The sequence below is a fragment of the Lepisosteus oculatus genome, chromosome 2 (assembly GCF_040954835.1).
Source record: "Lepisosteus oculatus isolate fLepOcu1 chromosome 2, fLepOcu1.hap2, whole genome shotgun sequence".
NCBI lineage: Eukaryota > Metazoa > Chordata > Actinopteri > Semionotiformes > Lepisosteidae > Lepisosteus > Lepisosteus oculatus.
In genome coordinates, this window is record NC_090697.1 from 11353636 (window position 1) to 11377925 (window position 24290).

Consider the following 24290-nt stretch of genomic DNA (forward strand, 5'->3'; position numbering starts at 1 on the left):
CCATCGGCCTCCTGCTGCAGCGGTATGGGACAGCGCCCACGCGCGCGATGGCCGGCCGCCCCTCTGCACAGAGCAGGTGAAGAACTCAGAATTTCTTTTGCCTGTTAAATTAAAGGGGGAAGTGTAGGGAGGGAAGACTGTGCAAACCCAAAGTGGAATAGAGCCAAGACGCTGCACTTAATACTCTTACGAACAAAGCATTGGGATGGTAGTGTTAAGATTTTTAGCACAAACAAATGAACAAACTTCATGCTATGCGTCACTATGGAAATTGAGAAGTGGAATATTTATAACTTACTTTTCAGCGATGAAGTTGTCACAACCCTGATATCGCTCTCGTCCAACAGACATCGCCTGCTACAGCACAGTCCCCTGTCTCTGTACCGGGGAGCTGGTTTGGACAGTGTGGCCCAGAGGGAAGAGCACGGCACTGCCACCTACTGGTCCACCAGCGCTACGCACACCAGAATGTTCCCTGGAGCTCTGGCATCGCTGTGCTGACCAGGCTGCTCCTCAGGTGGGCGTCCTGAGGAGACCAGAGCATGAGGTGGGAATGGTGTGTCACCCAGGTAGGGGCTGCACTTCAGTGATGGATGAAGTGGGCCCCTTTTGGGATTCACAGGGATAAAATGGATTAACTAATGCAAGCAAGCAGAATTGTTACACATTTCCCTAGCTCTCTCTCTGCGTCATTCCAGGCTTTCATCGCGGAACATTTCCACTTCATGCTTTTTACTTCTAAATTTAACTTTTAGGAAAACGTTTTAGGAAAACCCTTTCTTAAAATGATCTGGAGATTAGGACACACAGCCCAAAAGTCAGGAACACTGAGAGGAAAAACGCAGTTAAATAAGGAAACCTGGAGCTTCTGGACGAACAAAAGAAAGCCCCCAAATAACCCCCCCTCTCAAATTCCTTAGGGAGGGGGGCACTGTTGTGGTGTCATTGAGTAAGGTACTGCAGTCAGACACAGCCAGATTAATGGGTACAAATGGTGACAAGTGTCCCTGAAACAAATTTAGAAAAAGAAATATTAATATATATATATATTGGGGTTATTTCAACTACAGTGTTGTAAAAGTAGTGTAATGCTTTGTGACATCAAAATGTTGCTTTTTTAATAAGAAAAACGGGCGTAACATTTGTGGTGAATGTTTTATGAATAAGGCCCCAAGTGACCAATATTTTGTAAAGAGGAAAACATTTTCTTTTCACAAGCCTGCCACCAGGGGGCTTTTCTGATTTTCCAGATACTAATGGTTGTTGACATCTCTGCAAATACAGTATACAGTGTACAGGTCTGCTCTCAGTATCCATCACCTGCCGACTCAAGAACCGAACAGCTGAAAGATCTTTGAAAAGTCTTTAAGCCAAATCTATTTATGCTTGACATAACATATGCATTTACACACGCGTTTCTGTTACGTTCTTAAAATAAAACTGTCCAATGTATATTTTGAAATACATGTCTGCAATGCTTTTAAATAACCAATAACATTATAAGATGTGGAATAATAACAAATGAAAATTAAACTTTGTGATTTAGATATCAAGATAGGCATATGTAGAAGAAATAATGTCATACCATGACATTAAAATGAAATTGAAATGAGTAAACAATATTTTCTTCAAAATAAGTATTTTACAGAGTTAATTGTGAAAGAATGCAAACACACTTTAAATTTCAGAGAAGCTCTAAGAATGTAAATTTTGCACAATTGTTCCACTGAAGCAATTGGACAGTTCTAATCCTCGTCTCACTGCTCTTATATTCTTGGACAAATACTGTAGCTAATGGGCAAAGTGTCAGACAATAAGTTCCTGAAAGATTTCAGTCATTTATAGCTATTGATCCACCATAAAACAAAACTTACTTTCAGCTGGAGAAGTAAACAAATGTTCTTCTTGTGTTTTACTAATTCCACGATGCCTTTGAATGAATTGGTGTTCATTAGAATCCCAGAGATGTTCCAGAACCTAATAATATTTCTGGAACAATCCAAATGAATCATCCCTACCTGCATTACAGCGAGAGAGGAGAGTATTTGCTCTGTGTGCATGTACACTGGGATTTGTGTTTGCGCTGTTCTCTTGGAACGTGCACAGTAAAATAGACAACACTTTCACACAATGTGAACAGTACATTACAAAACAGTAATAGTACCACAAAGCACAACATACAATGGGTAGTGCAGAACAATAAACACACAGGACAATAAACACATGATAGCCAAGTAGTAGCAGTTCTCTTTATATAGGGCTTGTCATACTTTACAGGCCCAGTTAGAGGCTGGGCCTGAAGGAGTGGTCTACACAGAGAGGCTGAAAGAAATGAAACGATTTTGTCTTGAACACAGGCGACTACAAAGTGTTTAAAATCTTCAAAGGCACAGGCCAAGACAGCCCACTGAACTTCTCGAGAAACAGCAGTGAAACCGCAACCAGAGCACACAACTGGAAACTACAAGGACAAGGAAGTCCTGTACATGTGCACCCCCTGATTACAGGAGGGGCCTCTTAGACACAAGGGGTAGTAGTGGGTGTCTAGAACTTCGTAACCGAAGCCGATACGTTGAGATCTTGAGATCATCGAATCAATTAGCTGTTAACTGCCAAACATAATAATAATTGCTTACACTTATATAGCACTTTTCTGGACACTCCACTCAAAATGCTTGACAGGTAATGGGGATCCCCTCCACCACCATTGTGCAGCCCCACCTGGATGATGTGACGGCAGCCATTGTGCACCAGTACACTCCCCACACACCAGTTATCCTCCCAGGCAGAGTAGAGGGATGAAACAACTTCATACATGGGGATTAATGTTAATGTTTTTTTTAATGTTTCTTTATTAGCCCTATACAATTTCTTGCATTAGGAATTCGTCTTTTCGCATACCCCAGCTTTTCTCCATGGAGACACAGACACACAGACAGGGAGAGAAGCTTGGGGTCAGAGCGCAGGGTCTGCCATTGTACGGCGCCCCTGGAGCAGTTGGGGTTAAGGGCCTTGCTCAGGGGCCCAACGGAGTAGGATTCTGATTCCTCTGCCGGCCGCGGGATTTGAACCGGCAACCTTCCAGTCACAGGCGCAGATCCTGAGCCACAGAGCCACCTCTCCGCCCATTATGTGGAGGCCATGCTGGGGGAATTTGGCCAGGACGCCGGGGTTACACCCCTACTCTTTTCGAGAAACACCCTGGGATTTTTAATGACCACAGAGAGCCAGGACCTCGGTTTTACGTCTCATCCGAAGGACAGTGCCTTTTTACAGTATAGTGTCCCCGTCACTATACTGGGGCATTAGGACCCACATGGACTGCAGGGTGAGCGCCCCCTGCTGGCCTCACTAACACCTCTTCCAGCAGCAACCTTAGTTTTTCTGAGCGAGTTGCAGGGTGATGTGCCCAGGCTGTTAAACCTGAAGGCAGCTTTACCAGTAACACTGTGTTCCTGTTTATCATGCTAACACGTATTGACAAAATTTCTCTTTTGTCTCAGCCAACGGCTTTGCCTCAACAGGTCGTGTTTTGAAAATATGGCGCTACTGCTGTTGCCCGTGTCAACAACCCATCCTGGTTTGGCCCAGGAAACTGGTTTTATCCTCCTCTGCAGGTGTCTTGTTCCCTTGCCCCCTTCTGATCACTGAGACTAGTCACCTCAGCCAGGCAGGAACGGCAATTAACCTTCCCGCGTCAGCAGAACCCAGCGGGCTCGGAATCAAAATGACTCAGGAGCCTGAGCTGCGCTCGTTATTATATTTCACAGCTTTTGGCTGGGTGGTGGAAACACGCGCGATTCAATCGTGCAACGTGCGCGGGACTTCTGCTGTTGTCGGTTTTGCTCGTCGGGTAGGTAGTAGTTAGAGAGCAGTCCCGGGGAGAGCGGGAGAGGACGTAACCCGGCAGAACAAAAGAGGCATCTTTAACCCGGGGATGACGTCACCTTCGTTCTACTGACAACTATGATGTATGCGCGGCGGCTGTGAGCAACTCCCCGTGCTTCCGTTTCGTGGAAGAAAAAAGAGATTTATATATATATATCGCTAAACCTACAGCAGGCCCTGCGTTTAAAGCGTGATGAGAAACGCAGCGGGCGTCCAGCTTCCTTGTTAGGCAAAAGTGTGTTCTCTTGTTATGACACGGTCGACCCGAGACACGGTTTGAAGCGTTCAGCGGAGGGGGGTGGACGGAACAGCACGCAGGCAGGGACTGAGAAAATGCTCTAAAAACTAGGAATGTTGCCGATTATAAAGGAGGGATGGAAACGCGTTTTATTTTTAAGTTGACGCGTTTCGCCACGGCTTTTCCTGCCGCACGGTTCCCAGCCGTAGTCTGTCGTTTCTTGGCAATGCAACGTCCCCGACTAAAGTGTTCCTAACTGTTTAAAGTTACTGGTTATTCTGTGTACATATTAAAGCTGAGATCCTGTGATTGCGTGTGATACTGCCTGACTCTTCAGAGCTGCAGAAAAATGAATTGAGCCTGGGGGAAAGGAGACAGGGAATACGTGGACTGGAGCTCCGAGCACGGAGCACGGATCCCCCAGCCGAGGGATCGTGGACAGCAGGAGTCGGGCGGTCGCGGTTACAGTGTCATAAGGTTTAGTTTGAATGCCGAATTTGACCAAATACGCTTGCTATTGTGACGAAAGCATTTCATTTAAGTGTAAAATTAAATTGTAGTTTGTAGGTCGTTATTTTAAAACGCATATTAATGTAACTGCTTCAAGGAGACATACACTTCACACTTAGTAGCAACTTGGTACCAAAAGTCATTAAAGTACTGTAAACTGCATGTATGCCAAACACTACAAAACTATAGGGATGATGTTGTGTATGTACTTTACTACGGTAACCTTTTGAATAGCGGCCTATTTACGTACTCTCTTCTGCAACACCCTGATATTCTCGAGATAATGGAGTTCAAAAAGTGCAATAATAATAATAAAGATATTGTTCATTTTACACTCTGCTTCCTACTCGACTGAGAGGCTGTTAAAAGCACAGAAACCAGTCTTTGAGGGGTCTTTTGTGTGGTCTGGAGATGAACAGCACACACACACACTCAGAGGAAAACTGGAAATGTGTAAATATACCTTTAAAAGCCGGTTCATCGTCGTGTTGCTCTTTGTGGTTGAGAAAGGCAACTATGAAAAACCCCTCTGCCTCTGGCTAACATTCTGTAGGAGGAATACTTCAAAACATATCAAAATCACAATTTTCAATGAAGATTTTAAAGAGTTTCAAATCAAGACTCAAAACCTTTTTTAGAAGGACTTTTACTTAAACCGGGTCTGTTATGTACCTCTTTGCTCCTACTGTAACCCCATATACTACCTCTTCTCCTTTGCACACTCGTGCTTATATTTCATGTTTTTTTTTAATTTTGTTTTGTTGTTGCACAGTGAGGCGCTTTGAGAAGCCGCTTTTAAAGGTGCCAAATAAAAATAAAGTTTATTTATATATATGATTTAACCAGCAACGTGTATGGGGGGGGGGCGTTTGTTGTTAATACCCCACAACATGATCGAACCGACTTCCCCCGGCCGTTTTGGAGAAAAAAAAACATCCTTGATTTTACTCCGTAAAGAGTAAATCTGCGTCAAACACGTCCCAGGCTTGCGCGTACACCGCTGGCTGGTCAACGTGGGATTTGCCAGCCCGGTGGGTGAGGCTAGAAATCCAGTCCGCGTTTTCCACGCGAATCGCAAGAAAGAGCAGGATAATAGTTGCAAGAGCCCTCTCTCTCTCTTGTGCCATGCTGGGCGAGAGAGACACAGGGAGACATGCATTTACCCATATCCGGGTTAGAGAGGAAAGGAAGAAAAGTTTCATTTAAAACCTGGACAAAAACTTTCAACATGAAATCACACCGCGGGAGCAGGCAGAGCCAGTGAGACAGTATCGTTTCCGAGTACAGCCAGAACTTTACGGTTTGCGGGATATTCGTTCATTTGAGCACTTCTCTCTTGTTTTTTTCTCCTTTTTTTCCTCCTTCTGTGTGTTTTTTTTCTTTTTTTTCTCCCTCTTTTTTTTTCGGTCTAAGCCTGTTTGGATTACTGCCTGAAATGTTGAAATGATCATGGCCGCGCAAGTGACAACATCTCCGGCGACGACTGGTAGTAAAAATCCCAATTTATCCGGCGGTCTGAATCAGGATTTAAACTCTGGGAAATCGGGAGGGGGAACGGTACAGGGATCGGGAGCAATTCTGGGAGTTGGAGATGGAACTAACACTATGAATAATGTAGATCACCACCACCACCACCACCACCATAACGAGCTGAGCATGGCCAATACAACTTCTTCTTCTGCAAATAACACTTCGGACTTGCGAGAGAAGGAGGGCGTCAATAGTGCTGCATCTTTATCTTCTTCAAATTCGGCTACTTCTTCGAGCATGGAGACGGGTTTGATAGCGAATCACAAACTGAAAAATGTTGGTGGCGGAGATCCCCCTCCTCCGTCTCACCATCACACACCGACACAGCCCCAGCCACCACGATTCAGTCAGTTCCAGCAGCTCCATTCACACCAAATCCAAAACAACAACATCAACAACAACAGCAACAGCGGCGGCGGCAACCAGGCGCAGGTACCGGGGGAAGCGGAGAATCGGCAACATGGAGGGAAAGAGCATATTTTGGGAAACCAGGTCGGGCAGCAGCAGCCGCTGCTGAATAAAAGTGAAGAGGAGGGCCGTGCCTGCAAATCGGGGGATCAGATGGGCAGCAGGTACGAGCACGCCAACTTGGGACCAGCGAACAACAACAACAGCAGCAGCAACAGCAACAACAGCAGCCAGCCCCAAAGTGCTGGGGGGACGACTAGCACTGTTCCCGAGTTTAATAATTATTATGGCAACGCTAGAGGAGGCCCTTGCTTTGATCAACATGGCGGACAACAAAGCCCTGGGATGGGGATAATGCATCCTTCGGCTCCCAACAGCATGGATTCCGTTCAAAACTCCCACGAAGGGTACCACAACAGCCAGTACAACCACTACCCGAGCTACCGACCGGGCTACGGCGGCGCAGGCTATGGGATCATGAGCTCTCCCAGGCAGGGGAGTCACACGCTGATGGGCCCAGGCAGCAACAGCCACAGCAGCGCTGCTGGCCATGGCAAGATTGCTATGGCTGCTGCCTCGGCTCCTGGGGGCAGCGTGGGGGGGTTTCAGAGGTTCCCCGGGCAGAGCCAGCACCCGTCCGGGGCCACCCCGACTCTCAACCAGCTCCTGACGTCCCCCAGCCCCATGATGCGGGGCTTCAGCGGCGGCGGCTACCCCGAGTACAGTGGCCCCGCCGCGCCGCCACAGCAGCAGGCGAGCGTGGGGCTGGGCAAAGACGCGAGTTCCCAGTACGGGTCCACAGCCCACGGCTGGGGAGGACATCAGAGAAATCACCCTGTCATGAGTCCTGGCAACACTGGACAAGTTATCAGTAGACCTCAGGTAAATGTTTCTCGGTTTTGTACGGCGTGCTCTCGGGAAGCTCATGCTGAAGGTCTGTGTTTATCGTCTGGTTGTAGTTGCAAAACCTAGTGGGTTCGTCATGTCTGACTTTTTTTTAACGTGCTGAGCGCACATTTTTTTCTCCGTGTAACTAAATCAAATGGCTGTTTTCCTCTCTTCCCCTCCTTTTTCTTTTTTTTTTGGGGGGGTGTTGTTGTTGCTTTATTTCGTACCGGCTTGGCTGCTGCTACTGTTGTTGTTGGCGGTGTTTTTTCTTTAAAATATCTGGATTTATTCGCGTCCACCCCTCTCTCCTGTGATGTCGACTGTTATTAGATTTTAAAGTTAGGACGGGGGCTGGAAGTTCTGTCCAAGGTGACTTACGTGATCGCAAATGCACAAAAGATCTTCATAATAATCAGGTATTTGAACGTAAACGCACCCGTGTCTTACGTTATATTACTGTTTACATATATTTTACAGCTTTTTTCCCCCGTCCTTCTTTCGTTTGATCCTCGTGGAGGATTACGAATCGTCCCCAGGAACATTCTCGTCCGCCGCTTAAACTTATAAAGTATTATAAATGTGGCGTGATGAATATTCATAAATCGGATGTGTCCTTCTTGTATAATATTTTTAAGTACATTTCACTCGCCTGCGACTGGGAAATTATATGATATTTAAGAGATCGGCCGTCACTCTTTGAATCTCAGGCCCGTCCTGTGGCGAGTTGTGTACTAACGTGCGTTTTACATACGTGTATATTGGGAGAGGGGGGGGGATAAAAACACACACACACAACGAGGATTTCGCTCATTATAATAGGCTTGCTTTTCTTTAATCAACTTGCCGTTAACGGCGTACGGGGCCGTCTTTTAAAGCGACGTTAAATGGGCAGCGCGCAGGGCCGGGCGGTCGGTGGGTGGCGGGCCGAGCCCCGGCATCGCCGTAGTAAAATTTTCGCGGATCGATAACGTCGATCAAGTCAATAACGACTGTGGCCTCTCGGGTGGAGGACCCCCCCCCAGAAAAACAACAAATAAACAGAAGAAAGGCAGGCGGGCTGTATCAGACGCGGGCGACCTGCGCTCTCCGCCGGCGTGAACCCCGGCGCGGTGCGGGGAGCTGCCGACGAGCGCCCGGCGGGCCGGCCGCGCTTGCGAGCGACTTGATCTCCTTTCGCAAGGTTTGGAATTTGAATTGTGGAGGTAAACTGGGCTGTAGTCTCCAGACAGCTGCCTCCGAGCTGACATCTAATCCGCCATCTGATTGGCTCCGCTCTCTCCATTGGGCATTTAGCTCCGCTGATGTAAATAGAAATGCGGAGCGGCCCCCCACCGCAAGAACTTAACTGAGCTGCGAATAAAACTACTTATTTCGGGGAGGAGGGACGGGTGATCGTACGTTTTCGACACTGGCCTTTTTTTTTTTGTGTGTGTGTTTATTTGAGTTTGTGTGGATGCTGCGAGGCGCAGGAGATGGATGCGGGAGTTCACGCGTCGTGTTGAAAGATAAATCGCTTGGCGCGGTGTGTGCGTGTGTTTTTCTTTTTCGGTCGCGTCACACGTCTATTGCACACGATTCACAAAGTAGCGTTTTTGTTTTCGGTCTTGTCGTGTGATTTTTTTTTTAAATTTATTTGATTTTTTTTCCCCCTCCCTTTCAATTTCGTTGGCGCGAGTCTTAAAACGATTTCGGTTTTCGATGTCATGAGAAAAGCCGGATAGTTTTCCCCGAGTATGATGAGAGGAGGCACCGGTCGTTGGGAATGTGTTTTTTTTTTATTTTTCTGCTGAATGTTTAGGTTTGACTGTATGGAGGATTTTAAAATGTAGGTATTTCGTGTCACAAAATGTGTGCTCGTTTTTTTTTGGGCGATTTGTACAACTCACGAGTGATGGATGCAGATAAACTAGTAGTGTCGATTTCGTTTCTACTACTAGTTGCTGTTAGCCCCAAGTAACCAGACATACCAAGAAGGCTCTGAGCCGTAGGTGTCGTTCATCCCCTTAAAGAGAGTCACAGCGGATTTGAAGGCGAAAGGTTCCCTTTGAAACCCCGTTGCACCCAAATAACAAGCATTAGTTTATACTAGCTATGCAGCAGCATGAAGGTATGAATCGTAATTTTTTGGAGAAAAAAAAGGTGAATATTAAATTATTTTTTACACATTTAAATTTCATATTAAATTATTTCACGATTGGTCATTTCCAGAACCAGTTGATTGATTTTTTTGAAGCACTTTGCCTGTTTGTTGTGACAGCCCTTATTATTTTTAACAAACGGTATCAATGAAAACGTCAGGAAGCTCTAACGTATTGCCTTAGATCATTTTACGGGCCGGGGTGTTTTTTGAATTGGGAAATGATGGATGTTGAAGGCAGTTTCTAAAGCCCTGGAAACCTGCTGCTGTTGTCAAGATTAGCTGACGTCATGCTACCAGGCCCACCTTGTGCAGGGGATCCGCTGAATCACCGTTTCCTCTGCTGGCGCGTTCAGTTTGTGAGGAGGAGCAGACGTGTCACGGCGAGAAGCGCCAAGTGTTGCCCTGCTCGAAGGGGACCGTTATGAACATCAGACGAAAGGGGTTATTAGACCCTGAAAGACAGTGGTCGTTCGAAATTAATCCACCTACCGTTGTATGCAACCTTTTGGAGACAAGAGATTCCGTTTTTCCCTTGCTACAGTGCATTTCAAAGCCCCCCCCCTTAAATAGGTATCTCTTCAGGAGGTAACGGTGTGTGAAAGTGGTCTCTTCAATTACAAGCCTCCTTCCTGGCCAGGCAGCAGAGATCATGTGCTGAGCAAGAAGAAGGTTGCAGTGAAGCTGCGCACTCTGTCGGGTGTTGAAGTGTGTTCCAAAGAGTGTGTGTGTGTGGGGTTCTGTGTAAGATGCTTTTTCTGCAGGATGTTGACAATCCTTACACAGCACTTTTCTGGACACTCCACTCGAAGCGTTTTACAGGTGATGGGGACTCCCCTCCACCACCACCAGTGTGCAGCCCCACCTGGATGATGCGACAGCAGCCATAGTGCACCAGTACGCTCACCGCACACCAGCTCTCAGTGGGGAGGAGAGCAGAGTGATGAAGCCAGTTCATGGATGGGGATTATTAGGAGGCCATGACTGGTAAAGGCCAATGGGAAATATAGCCAGGGTAACACCCCTACTCTTTTCGAGAAGTGCCCTGGGATTTTCAGTTGGGATCGAGTCAGGACCTCGGTTTTACATCTCATCCAAAAGACGGCGCCTTTTTATGGTGTAGTGTCCCCGTCACTATACTGGGGCATAAGGACCCACATAGGCTGCAGGGTGAGTGCCCCCTACTGGCCCCACTAACACCACACTGACACAGGATGTGTCATATAGTAGCCTGTTGGGTTGAGAAGCAGTTCGGTGTATTGGAAATAACATTGGTTTTGTATTTTTGTGTAGACTTTTTCCACCCAAAGCGTACACGGTATCCCAGAGTGCTTCCCATGAAAGAAGGAGCCCACTTCCCCCACCCACTCAGGAGCAGCCCCCACCTGGGTGGGGTGTGGCAGCCATTGTAGTCCCACTACACAGCAGACTGGGTGCAGAAGGGAGCAGTGGGATTGAGGGAGGGCGGAGTGGGGTAAGTCAAGGGATGGCATCTCTCCACCTGGGCACAGAGCCATGAGCACCATGTAGTCAGGACCTTGATCTGATGTCTCGTCTGAAGGGTGACCCACGTCGCCCCACACACAGTCTCCGGTCACCGTACGGGGGGGATTCACTTAGCAGCTGCGCAGAAGGAAGAGTGCTTATTGCACAGGCTGTCTTCGAGGTCTCCCATCCCAGGACCGACCAGGCCCGGCCTTGCTTAGCTTTAGAGAGGGTCTTTGATATCCCCAAGGGGTAATTTGTTTTAGTGCAGCAGACAGTGTAAAGAGAAACACAAACAGGCAATACACACGTACACGAGCCAGGCTACGGCCACAGGTATAAATGAGAGCCCGCACCTGATTGGTTTTTAATGAGGACATCTTGTATCTGTGCTCTGAGGGGAGTCATTGGGATTCATTAAACTGAGGGGTGTGAAGGGTCCTCTAGCCTGGAATATGCTTATGCGAGACGCAAGACCTGTGATGCATAGATGTGGGATAGGGCTGAAAGATCAATGACTTTGACATTGTTTGAATCTGCTCCCAAGAGAGCCGACAAGATAGGACTACAGGGTGGAGACGTTGCTGTTTGTGGCTCTGTTAAAAGTACGCAGGACTTTAGTACCCTGTTTTGCTTTGGAGGGGATGAGAGGCGCTCTTCAAGGTGATCATGTGTGCCGGCTCACTCTGAAGTCCCTTTACTAGAGCAGGGACTGGTGACCCGCCTGCAGAATGTGGAAAGAAACATACTTGGTTGCATCTGCAGCAACAGTTACAGGTTTAGAAGCTTTTGGTGTTTGCTTGTTTACATTAATACCACTTCTGCTGATTAGGAATAATTGACTAAAATGTTAATTTGCTCTGTCGCTCCTGATAAAGGGCTCCTGGCAATGGTTTGTTTTCTGTACGAATGCTGTATACAATACAGTAGCATAATTGGCACCCAGGTTATCCCAGGACCGCCTGTGGATTAATCAAATTGGCAATTAATTAGGTTTGTCATGGAAATTGACCAGCCAGATTTTGTACTGTACGTATAATTAGCCTATTAATAAAATAATTGCAGCTTTTGTGTTCAGCGCTGTGATGTTTGCTAAACGGAGAGAGCCAAAGGTTAGTTTACCAGTTGGAGTTTGCGGTAAATGATTTGTAAGTGGGACAGGTTTGTTTTTAAAGGCTTGGGGAGGGGAAACGGCATTTGCAGTGGTAGCAAAAATATATTTTCCGAACCACCGCAGTGGAATCCCTGCATGCCAGACATGTTCGTACTGACAGACCCCTGATAAGGAGAAGGCCGTTTTTGTTTTGTAATGCAAAACGGGGAAGGGGTGCTTGTACGAGCCATGATGTTTGCAGATGTGAGGAGGGAACTAGGCCCCTCCTGCTCCACGTACCGTTAAGCTTGTGCGCCTGTGACAGACTGGGCTCTGTCTCCTACTACATGCTCTTGGAAAAGGATGCGTGTGAGCTCAGTATTATCTCTTATACCCCTCTGTAAACTCAATGAACTCATCACCGAGAAGGCTGGCTCTGTGCTGGGGCTGAGCCTTGACCCCCTGGAGGTGGTGCCTGAGAGGAGAATGCTGTCCAAGCTCACAGCCATCATGAACAACACCTCTCATCCACTACATGGGACTGTTACTGGGCAGCACTTTTAGCAACAGACTGCTCCAGCTACGGTGTTCAAGGGAACGTTTCCGCAGGTCTTTCCTCCCGGCGGCTGTCAGGGTGTATAACGCTGCCCTAGGCTAGGACTGTTAGCCCTTCATTTGCTCCTCTATGGACAGCATGTTTGCTCCATTGTACTTTTTGGACAATCAGTCTGTATAAACCCATGCACATTTTGCACATGTTCTGTTGTTTTTTTACGGTGACTATGATCATCATATTTTGCACACACCTATGTTTTTATTTGTATTATTTATTTCATTTATTTTGTATATTTTTTTCGTCTATTCTGATGTCTGTTTTTGCTGGACTGCTGTAACACATCAGTTTCCCTCCGGGATCATTAAAGTCTCATCTATCTCCATCTATCGGGGAAATTGCTCATGCTCCGCTGCTTGAGACCAATTGTTTTTGGCCTGGTGGCTCGCAGTGTGGCTGGTCGTTCCTCTGGAGTCGCGCCTGACGCCTGTGAAACGACGCTGCTCGCTGTCCCGTCTCTCCTGGGCGTCCGCGAGAGCAGCGTTCTCTGGTGAAGTGTGGCGAAGTGACTCTTCTGTCACATGCGGGACATAGCCGTTCGGGAACTCGGCTGTAAAACGCAACAAAGCAGGGGAAAGAAAAACCGCCGGAGGAATGGCGTGGAATTTCAGGAGCGATTATGGGGCTGGCCTTCAGCGGCAGAGCCGGTGGTAGAACATACTGGAGCTGATTGCAGAAGGCAGCCCACTTTGGGTTTAAGAAGACGCATCTGCAGTGCATGCATTTTTAATTGTCTTCCAGCAGTTTTCGTTTCATTCGATTTGACGAATCTTCATCAGCTTAGGCAGTCTTTTTGGTGGTTACTCTTGTTGGGCAGCTACATTTTTTTGACAGCGCAGTTACGCACATGTGATAGAAGTAGACTGCATTTGAGATTTATTTTAAGATACCGTATACATCTTGCCGGCATAAAGGAATCTCAGTTGCCTTGTTGATGTTGCGTGGCTTGTGCAAGTTTATACGTGCATCACTGTCTCAGTGCAGATAGGCGAATATACTTCAGATCATCAGAAAGGTCTTGCAGATGAGAGGGGTGCCGTTCGACCCACCTTTTCCATCCGGTTGTTTAGGAAACTGAAACAAAACATGGCTACAGCTGTAAGTGCTGGTATTGAACAGCTCTAGTGAATTATACATTTCAGAGACATTAAGAAACCTAGTTTTATGCATTGAAGAAAGGTGATTGTGCTTTTCATTATGGATTAAACCATACCTTCCTAATAAAGGTACATGTAGTTCCAAGACTTCATTGGACTGCCTTATTGTAGGTATGCCTTTTCTGTCCTTGTATGTCTCCCCTGTCTTTAGTTATTCTGAAAAATATTCAGAGAGTAATGTCGATGAAGACAGGTCAGGAACTGTTTAGTTTGCAGTCAGCTGGTTTAGGAAGGACAGTTTGTATTTCGGGGATACCAGTTTGGATCGTTATGCTGAGTTATTGGTGATGCAATGCTGGGTGTAGCCTCGGGTATGTTCGGCAGCAGAAAAAAACCTAGTTGCCTAATGCACGTGCTTGCAAGACCGTGTCTCACGGTTTTCTTTCTTCGGCAGCTAAACTCCGCGATGCTGGACGGAAAAGGGAGTAATTCAAGGCCTGAAAAATCAGAAAACAAGGGTGATAAAGCCGTTGCGTTCTGCACTGTGTAAATAAAAGCTTAGCGGTGGGAGATTTCAAAAACGTCGAAATGCCACTGTGTTCACACATCATTTTTGAGTTATGCTTTTGACCGCGGCGAAAAAATGTTCATTAAGCGTGCAGCCAGAAATTTCCATGTGCTCTCTCTGTGTCTGCTAGCGTCCCGTTGTTGCCAGGAGCGATCTTATTTCTTTTTTTTTTTTCCAGCAGTCAACAGTTTTCGGGCAGGGAGCCAGAGATGTGAGCCCTTGTAGTCCTCACCTCTTTGACAGCAGAGCTGTGACCTTCACAGATGTAGATTAGCCACGTGCTTGCTTTGAATCGGAGCAGGCTACCTCAGGAAGAAAGGGGTTTCTTTCATTCTCTGCAGTCCCCTGGGTATTCATTCAGCTGCGGCAGTCAGCCTTGACCTGGGTGGAGGTAATGCGAGGAAACTGGAACAGACTCAAATCTGTGAAGACTAGCAGTGTGAGCTGACTGTACTAAAAAGACAGATTTCATGGTTAAATACGAATGTCTATAGGATTTGTGGAAGCCCATGTTTTAAAATACACAGAACAATCCATTTTTCCTCCGCCCGAGGGAAAGGAAATATGGATCCTATTACACAGCGGCTGTTCTGTACTTCTGCTTGTGATATTTTATGTCCAAAGTGTTGACCTAGTTTTTTTTTTGTTTAGACAGGGTTGCTTCATTTTAATTAATTTATCCCTTTCATCTGGAATGAACTATTTTCAGCCACAGTGGCAGAGGGTGAATGAAACTGGAATAATTCTGCAGAGTAACGCGATCGATATTAAAACAAAACGTCTGACATTTAGGTTGGGGGGGAGGAAAACTAAACTCGGTTCTGAAAGAAGCCGTTAATTTAATTATGGTTTTTAGCTGTTAAGCTGAAAATAAAAGTGGAGCAGAATTTTAGCTTTTCTCATCTCATTAACGAAAACTAGAGCATGTCTACCCTAATATGTGCTGCTTTGCAATGATTTGCATCTCCTAGCTTTTTTCATTTTAAGAATATAAAAGTATAGGAAGTCTTTAAGCTCATCTATCCTGTTAAGTGTTTAGTAGCTAATTGATCTGAATTCTTGAAAGTACCCAGGGTGTCCACTTAGTAGTTGCTAACTGGATAGGTAGTAGGAACAACAAATATCTCCCTACAGACTGTTTCATAGTGTGAATTATAATGTTTCTGGAACACATTTTGGATGGGAAATGCATAAGAAAAGATTTGAGTATTTTCAGTGATTTTTTTTTATTGAAGAAAATACAGTTTAGTTATTGCAGTAAAGCAGGTGCTACTGAACATACCTGTAATATCGCTCGTTCACAGTTTTTTGGTTGTATATATTTTAAAAGCTTTTCCCTTTTTAATCAGGGCTCATGGTCACTTATCTCCATAATTGTGTGGAATATTTGGGGGAAAAAAAAACAGACAAGCACAGACAAGCCTGCCGATATTTGTGTGTGCATGTGTCAGATATGCATGTTTGAACAATTGCACTGCAACAGATTAATTACAATTACGTGGTAATTTTCACTGAAGCAATAAACCAGGTTTTCACATCAAAGCATTTGACACAATATCCTAAATGTGCAGTAGCTGCATATTCATGGAGTACGATTTAACAGCATATTAAAAATAAGCGTTTATTGTTCATTGCATGAAGCTTGGAGGTGGTTAATGCACAGTTTAAAGTGATGATCTTGTACAGTGGCTTGCATAGCATCGACCGCAGAACTTCATTGGAGACTTGAATTTAATTTTATCATTTGGTGTGTTTCGCACAAGAATAGGCTTTGTTTGGTCTTGTTGATGAACAGAACTGGCTGTGCAGGATAAACATGTAAAGGTTACTGTAATGTCAAGTGTATGTCAAAAAGGGTTTTGTTTGCTGTTCTGTAGATCACATTACCATAATCAATAAGTGAGGTAACAATGTTCAGTTGCCTGGTGGAGTAGTTAAGACATGCTTTGGTTTTTTGAGTGCTTGCCTGTCATGCGGCTATTGAACTTGGGTGTGAGATGCGTGGAAGAATGTGATTCAGTTCAGTTTCTATTCAAGGCTCAGCTGAGGCAATTCTGTTCCTGAAGAAACCTGTGCTGACATTTTAAGTGTGAAACAAGGTGGCAGAGACCCATATTTAAGCACTTTCTGTTTTGAAGTTTTATTCCATAGTATTGTTTTTTTTGTGTGGCAAGAATGTCGTACAGTGACGTTCGTGCTATATATCGCAATCCACCTGAACATTTGCAGATCGTTAGCCATGCACGTTTGCCTTTTGGGTCTGGTGCATCCAAAAAGGACGCCACTCAAGAGGGAAATGCTTCCGGGTGGTGTTATATCTAAAAGGACACCGTTTTTTTAAAAAAAAGCTTCATTCGGGCCGCGGCGACGGGCAACGTTGTTTCTGACGAAGTGAGGGGTTACCTTTGTGGGAGAGCTGTGGCGCTCGCCTTCACTGTGGCGAAACCGCTTCTGAACGTCTAATTTGTGAGCATACTGTAGGGTGCTCTCGGGGATAACTTGATGTGGAAGGTTGAGTATTCGTTTTCTGGTTGTTTATATAGGTTTCGGGCATTAGATGCTTCGTTTTTTGACGCAACGTTTTCAAAAAGCATGTTAGTTTGTGGTATCGCAGTTGCGCAGGCATAACACGCTACCCGTAAAACAAAAGCCAGCGCACAAAATGAATTGTCAGTACGACCAAATAAATCTGGATTACCAGGGTAGGACTGTAAAATGACTGCTTTTCAAATCTCTGGAAGTAGTCTTGCGCTGTAGCTACCTGTGCGTGTTACCAGACCTGTGGATAATGTGCTCGCATTAAACTACTTAGAACGAGAGATAAGGAACTGAGTTGCATTGTCGCTGGCATTATCCATTAGCCTGCATATAACATAAGCTGCTCAGTGATAAATAGTAATTACTCACTACTAATTAAAAAAGTCCTGAAATGTATCACAACTCGGCCCCCATGTGTGTATATTACATGCTAAACACGTTATCAGAAAGGATCGGCGCTGCTGTAATTAAAAAAGGCCCCTAAGAGCCGACATTAATTTTTCGTTGAGTAGTTAAGTTTATTTATTTTGTGGTATGTATACCACCTCATAGGCATGTGACAGGCTTTTTCTAAATCAATCAGATTTTTACATCAGAATGTAAATTTCCACCATGTTGTGTTGCCTTACCATTTGCTATTGGACCGTTTAGACAGAAACCAAAAGTCTTGGAGAGTCAGTGGAATGCTGTCTAGTTTCAAATCAAAATCAAATCCAAAGTTTATTTATCAAATGCACAATAATACAGCGTGCAGCAGTAGTTGCTGGCAATGAAATGTCTTTTCTGCGAGCTCACAAAAAAACACAAATCACAAAATTGAGGTTACGAAAATAAGGTCACATCATAATAGATGTAATAGAAATTAAATAAAACTCAATATGAATAGAGCTGCTATGTGTCCATGGTGTGTGCAATATATACAAGTAGTGCAGTTATGCTGAATACAGTGAAAACTGTGTGTCCATGGAGCCATTACAGGTGATTTGCTGAAGGAGCTGCAGCTTGGCTATTTAGCAGTCTTACTGCCTGGAGGTACTGCAGAAGCTGTTCCGTAATCTGTTGGACTACAGTTACAGTGTGATTGGGGGAGGCTGAAGAAATGTAGAAGCTATAGGTCCTCCTGCTGGCTTGACTGAAGTTTTCATCTGACCACATAATATTGCAGTTTTCTTAAATGCACAGGCAGAACAGGTACGTATTTTCTGTGGATTTAACCAGTGTCATGTACAGGAAAAAAAGACGGCTGAATCTTATATGTGGTCTTTATTTAACGTAGGGGACCCGATGACAACTATTCAGAATCCTCAAAGGCATTGACAAAGGTCAACCCAGCGGACGTCTTCGAAATCGACAGTGAAACGTGTGCCAGTGGACACAAGTGGAAACTGTGTGGACGTGGTTTTAATATGAGAGTAGGAGGCACTTCTCTACCCCAGAGGCTTGTGGGGAATGTGGAACAAGCTTTCCAGCCATATTGTTGAAGCCGATACCCGACTTTCTTTCAAGAAACAGTTGAATGAGGTCCCTGGATCAATTAGCTGCTACCGAAATGAGCTAGATAGGCCGAATGGCTTATTGTTTTTAACTCTCTTATGTAAGAAGGAAACACAGAAGGTTACAAATCAGAAAGAAGGCCATTTAGTCCAGCGTGCCACGTGGCCCCAGTTAGAGAAAATGGCAATCCTACTTTTGTTGACTTCCTGTAAAAAATAAAAATGTCCGGCTGGGCTGTGTTAAAACCCAAACCGTCTTGTTGTCCTGTACCAGTAGCTTCTCTTCATTGTTGAAGATCAGTGCCTGTACTAAACACTCTCCCTGTTCCTCAGTTCCTTCTCTGCTGCTTTGGAAAATCTGTAGGACTTTAGGAAGCTGTTTCTCCTGTGGAACCTGTTGGCAGTGAAGTCGGTGACTTCTCCCTGTAGGGCCTGGCCTGTCTTTCCAACAGACGTCACCCTACAGCGAGCGATGGGTTGGTGGGACACACAGGGCCACAGATCAGCTTCCCTGTTCTCCTTCCTGCTCCTGTGAATTTCCGTGCGTAAGACGCCGAGACATGGACACTTGCTAGAGGGAGCAGGAGCTTGTGGTGCTCGAGATAAAACCTGTCCCTCCGTTTTCTGCTTTATCTAATACTGGGTCGCGGGGGGGAGCCCGGGCCTATCCCAGAAGGCAGCGGGGTCCACCCTGCATGAGTCGCTGGTCCGTCGCGGGGCAATGAGATAAAATATTTTGTGAAAAAAATTAAAGATCTCACTTCTAATTACCGTTCGCTCTGTGAGCGTCTGTTTAGAACAGCTGTGGGCGTTGTGTTGAGATTGTGCTAACTCTTCTGCCCGGTCTGATTAACCTTTGTCCGCGCTAGGTTTATTTCAGATGACCGCAACTTGGTTCCCTTTGCAACAGTGTACCAGGGTAGATTTCATCTGGAAAGTAATCGCCCCTTTTCTGGATAACCTGTGTGTTTTCTCAGCATAGGTTCGCTTGTGTCCATAACTGCAATCTCTCAAGACTCATCACTTTGTTGAATAACGCTGAGTGTTTACGGTCCATGTCTGGATTTAGATTTGGATAATGGCTAGTGTTCCGTGTTTTGCAGCGGACAATACTGTACCAGTTTATGGTTTCGTTCAGTCCGCCTGTGTCAAACATGGAGTTGTGCGTTCATGATGTTTCCTGCATCTGTGTGGTTTAAGACTCCAGATGTTGCATGATCAACGGGGCTAATGAAATTACGGAGATCCCTCGTGGCAATCTGTGTATTACCACTCATGCATATTGCTAGTACAGTGGCATGTAGTATTCTGTTTTACTGTTTCTATATCAGTGGGGACTTCAGGGCCAGTCTGCTGCACCTTTGTTGATTGTGCAAAATATTAATGCTTTTTTTTTTACAATCTTACCTTAACGACTCATATAATAAACCTGACATAGTTACATATTGTACATATGGTGCTGATGATGTTTGGATGTACTGTACAGCAATTTGCTTAGGGAGCACACGACACAAGTTTTAAGTATTTCATAAAAAATACTATCAAAATAAACTTCCCTGTTTGTGCATGTAAGTTTAAGGAAAAAATAATTAAAAGTGTATGGATTTTGTGTATTGATTGGCACCGTTCTTGAGTAACTGATCATTCATGACTGCCCAGTACGCGAGGTCAGGTGACGTTGCCCGTTACCCAAGCACCAGTGACCTCAGTAGTAAGAGCTCGTTGGACACGTCACGCAGTGGTTGAGCCTGTTCGGTTCCATAATGGAACCCTCGTGCCAAGTTTCTCAGGAGAATGAAGCTTTCATGCTATTGGTGCATTACTCTGCTAGAGTTGTCTGCTCCCTGCCGGCTCTGTGCACAGCGGTCATTTCCTGGGGCTTCCAGTCGCTGCCCTTCCCGTTGGCTCGTCCCAATACGACTGTATTTGTCTTCGTGCTGCTCGAGTCCCGAGGGTTTTCTTCAGACAAGGGAGTGTGACGGTACTGAACACCTGTGGGACGAAAGCTGGGAGGGTGCCTTTCCTGATCTCGGCCTCGGAGACCAGTGGAGCCACGAGCCTCTCCGGGCTTTATAAGAGGAATGGGACAGAATTCCACAAGACAGCATTTGCCCCTGGTGATTTTTTGCAGTCGGCCTCCTGTTATTGACGAAGGTTAATAAGCACAATACATTTGTGTAAGGGCGTGTCTGTTCAATAAAATGGCAGTGCACCTGCAGCAAAATACATTGCGTTTTCCTGATAACTGCAATTTTGACGTTGTTACAACCGATACGTTTCTTTTGCTGCTCAGTGTAATTGTAAACATGAATATCAAAACAGTATGTGAACATAAAAATGACATGGCTGGGTAGCTTGTTCCATTCTCCTGCAACCCTCGGTCTAAAGTAGTGCTTCCTTGGGTTCCACCTGTGTCCCCTGCTTCCTATCTGTTTATACTGAAGATGTCCCCTGGTCTGGCTTTGTAAATGCCTTTAGGGATTTTGAGCACTTGAATCTGGTTTCCTCTGAGCTTCCTCTGTTCAATTCTACAAAGGCTTTGTAAGGACATTCCCAGGAGACCCGGAATTTATCTGGTGGCTCTTCTCTGAACTGATTCTAGGGCAGCACTATCTTTCTTGTATCTTGGTGATGAAGGGTGTACACAGTATTCTCAATCGGATCTTGCTGGCGTGTAGTGCACTTTTATTCTTACTGCTCTTGAACCAAACCGTATGGTGAGGAAAAAGCACCTGCAAGTGCTTGGGACCTACAGCCTGATCTTGAAGCAAAAACCTAGTCACAGCTGTTCTGATGGGCAGTATTAAGAGACCCATGTTTAACAGCTTAAATAATTCCAGATGTGCTTATTAGCGAGTCGAAGAAGGAATATGGAGCTGTAAAGATGAGGGAAGAGCATATTGTCTGGATAGATTATCAATTTCTTTAAAAAATGACAGACCCTTTATTCACAAGATTCATTGACATTTTCCATTACTAGTTCATGAATACAATATCAATGGAGGCTCTACAGACAGAATCTAGTACAAAATTTTGAATATGCAATTCAAAAGGTCTGTATTTGGCAATTGTATTTTTAGAAGGAAGAATATCTTGTGTACTTGGGAACACTTGGTGTATGTAAACATATGGAAATGCACCTCTGTATGAAAAATGTGTTTCCTGAAAACGTTTGTTTAAAGGAGGCTAGAATTAAACTTGTTTAAAAGAGATTTACAAGACTGTGTGAGTAGTGTGTTAATAAACGAGAATGTAGTCCCCGTTTTTGGTCCAGAAGAGATGCAGATCATTTGTAAGTGGGCACCTACAGACCTGCCTCCTATAATTTCCAATTTAGATTGCTGGGGTGTTCACATGTTGTGTGGTGGTAAATTATAGGCCTGGTGTATCAAAACACCTTATGTAAAACAGCTTGCTTATATGAGCTGCATAATCAATTTATTATGACACATATACTTTACAACTGCTTACATATTGGATGTTTAAATGGAAGACGGGGTGTGAACCACAGGTGGGAAATCCATTAATATAAAATGAGCAAGAGACAACAGGCAGGCCTGAAAAGCGAAACACTCTGCTCTCCTGAGTGAAACAGGAGTTGAGTGTTTGCTTAGCACTTACAGCCAGTCCAGTCATGCGATCGGCCTGAATTGTGTCGAGACTTAGCGGCGTGCTGGAAGAAAGGAACTCCAGGGGAGCAGAAAAGTGAAGGGGGAAAACGGCACGGATCTAAAAGGGGCATTTTACGGACCTTCGTAGAAAGCAAGGAAAAGAATGCCGGGGCTTCTACAGCTCGGCATACGCCAACGTTTGTGGGAGGTGCTTTCCTGTCAGGCTCATCTTAAAATAATTAATGGCAAAGCCAATGGTTTTGAGGGGGATTGTAATTGAATCCTAAATTAGGCCTGGGAAAGAGGACATGTCCTGTTTTACCACAGGCCTGGTCTCATTTTTTGTTCGGAAAGTGCCAATCGTACATAGGAGAGCTTTCGGCCGGGGGTGAAATCCTGCTGTTGGGCTTGTAGATCCGATATCGTGACTTCACATTGTGTAACATGTAACATACTATATGGGTGTAACATACTGTGCATGAAAGATTCATGAATAATGTGGTCTGGTGTGTAACAGTCTGATTTTTTTTTTTTATGTGTACTAGCTGAGCAAAGCTGTCGAAATGTCCTCTCCTTGAAACAGTTAAAATTGCGTAGGATTGTTTAACTGGGCCACGGAGACCCTGAGCAGGGCTAGTGGGCTGACAGTGCACGGATCAAGGTCCTACAGGTGCAGGCAAAAGGTTCTGCTTTTTGACGTTAACCTCTTTTAGGAAATGTGATGGAAAAAAAATGGTATGGTCTACAAACCGTAACCCGGAAGACTCATTCTTTCCTAAATAATATGCTTTACAATTTCTAAGGAGCTTTTAAAGGTTATCTAGCGATTCAAGGGTAGGCTTTTGGCAGTCGGAGTCTCTCATTAGATATTCTAGCAATGGCAAATGGAGCAGTAGGCATTTACTACCAACTCACTGTGCTTGCCAACAAGCTTGCAAAGTGCTAGAATTCAGTATAAATGCTGAGAGTGTGTTTTATAACCCATCCATTATTGGAGAGTTGCTTATTCCTGCTCAGAGTCGCAGCAACTTGGTGCCTATTCCCAAAGCATAGAGTGTAGCACATCCTGGATGAGAAGCCAATCGACACACACACACACACACTTTAGACAATTTAGCTAAGAGAGAACATGCAAACTCCATACAGACGTTGCGCCTCGGGGCAACCTTATTGTGAAAGGCGCTATATAGAAATTGAATTGATTTGAACTTGCATTCGGTCACTAAAAACAATTGCCAGTAAGTAAACAGAGCTCACCTCCGTGTTACCAAGCCTCCCAATGTTTTCCAGTCCTTTATCTGAAAAGGTAAACTAATGTCTACACAACCACAGGCCCTCCCTTCATATCTCTGCTGTTGCTGCTGCTTCTGCTCCTTTTTAAAAAATGATCCCCGCTAACTAGGCAGGAAAATAACGGGTTGTCTTTCCCTGGTCTCCCAAACCTGCCACGAGGTCTGCTGGTGAGAAAACACAGTTGAAAATCTGTTTCCACTTAGGTTGTTGAAGGTTTCGAATAATGGATGAAATTGCTTTATAGTCCCAATGTGCTTTCGTTTAGGCTTGCTTTCTGCCATATGGGATGGTGAGATCTGAAAAGGGCTGGATCATAGTTGATCAATGTGTAGGGGAGATTGTTAGAATGACAGGGATTTTTTGGTGTCAAGGTGCTTAGCAAGCGTTTTATTTGTCTGATTTGGGCAAACCGTTCTTTGCTTTAGTTGACGTGTCCCGGGGATGCTGCTGAGAGTTGAAATATACACAGACTAGGACAGGCCTAGGTGATGTGTATTTCATCTGTTATTTGTATCTGTTGTTGCTTGGGCAGACACTGGCCTTGGACTGGCGGAAAATGGCGGCTCCTGTTTTGGGGCCCCCCACCCCGTCCACGTGTGCTGGGCTTTGCGGAGACTCTGCAGTACAGACGGGGGGTCCCTGCCACACCTTCACACCTTATAGCACAATGGCGGATGAAGCTGAACCTTTTCCCCGTACGAGCAGTGTCAATATGGAGTTTATGGACCGTAAGATGTAATCGTTGCAGGGAGGCTTCTCCCTTGAGAAGAAATGGAAGGGAGCAGGGTTAGGGACCAGCAGTGTGCGCTTCACTTGTAGCTCCACCTATACAGTACTCAATGGACATGTTAATGTGGTATAAAAGTGTTTCCCAGTCCTGGTCCCGGAGACTCACACCTG

General features: G+C 45.2%; 1 protein-coding gene across 5 annotated transcripts in view; it reads left to right on the top strand.

The window, feature by feature from the left end:
* The first annotated feature begins 5612 nt into the window (after positions 1-5612).
* The window catches only part of arid1b (AT-rich interactive domain 1B), a 237294-nt gene continuing 218616 nt past the window's right edge, over positions 5613-24290 (top strand). For 4 of the 5 annotated variants that reach the window (XM_069197114.1, XM_069197131.1, XM_069197118.1 and 1 more), the window contains exon 1: positions 5613-7456. In XM_069197114.1, the coding sequence (XP_069053215.1) occupies positions 6080-7456 (1377 nt within the window). In that variant the 5' untranslated portion in view covers positions 5613-6079. The remainder of the gene's footprint in view (positions 7457-24290) is intronic. The other variant, XM_069197127.1, reaches the window with a different exon arrangement.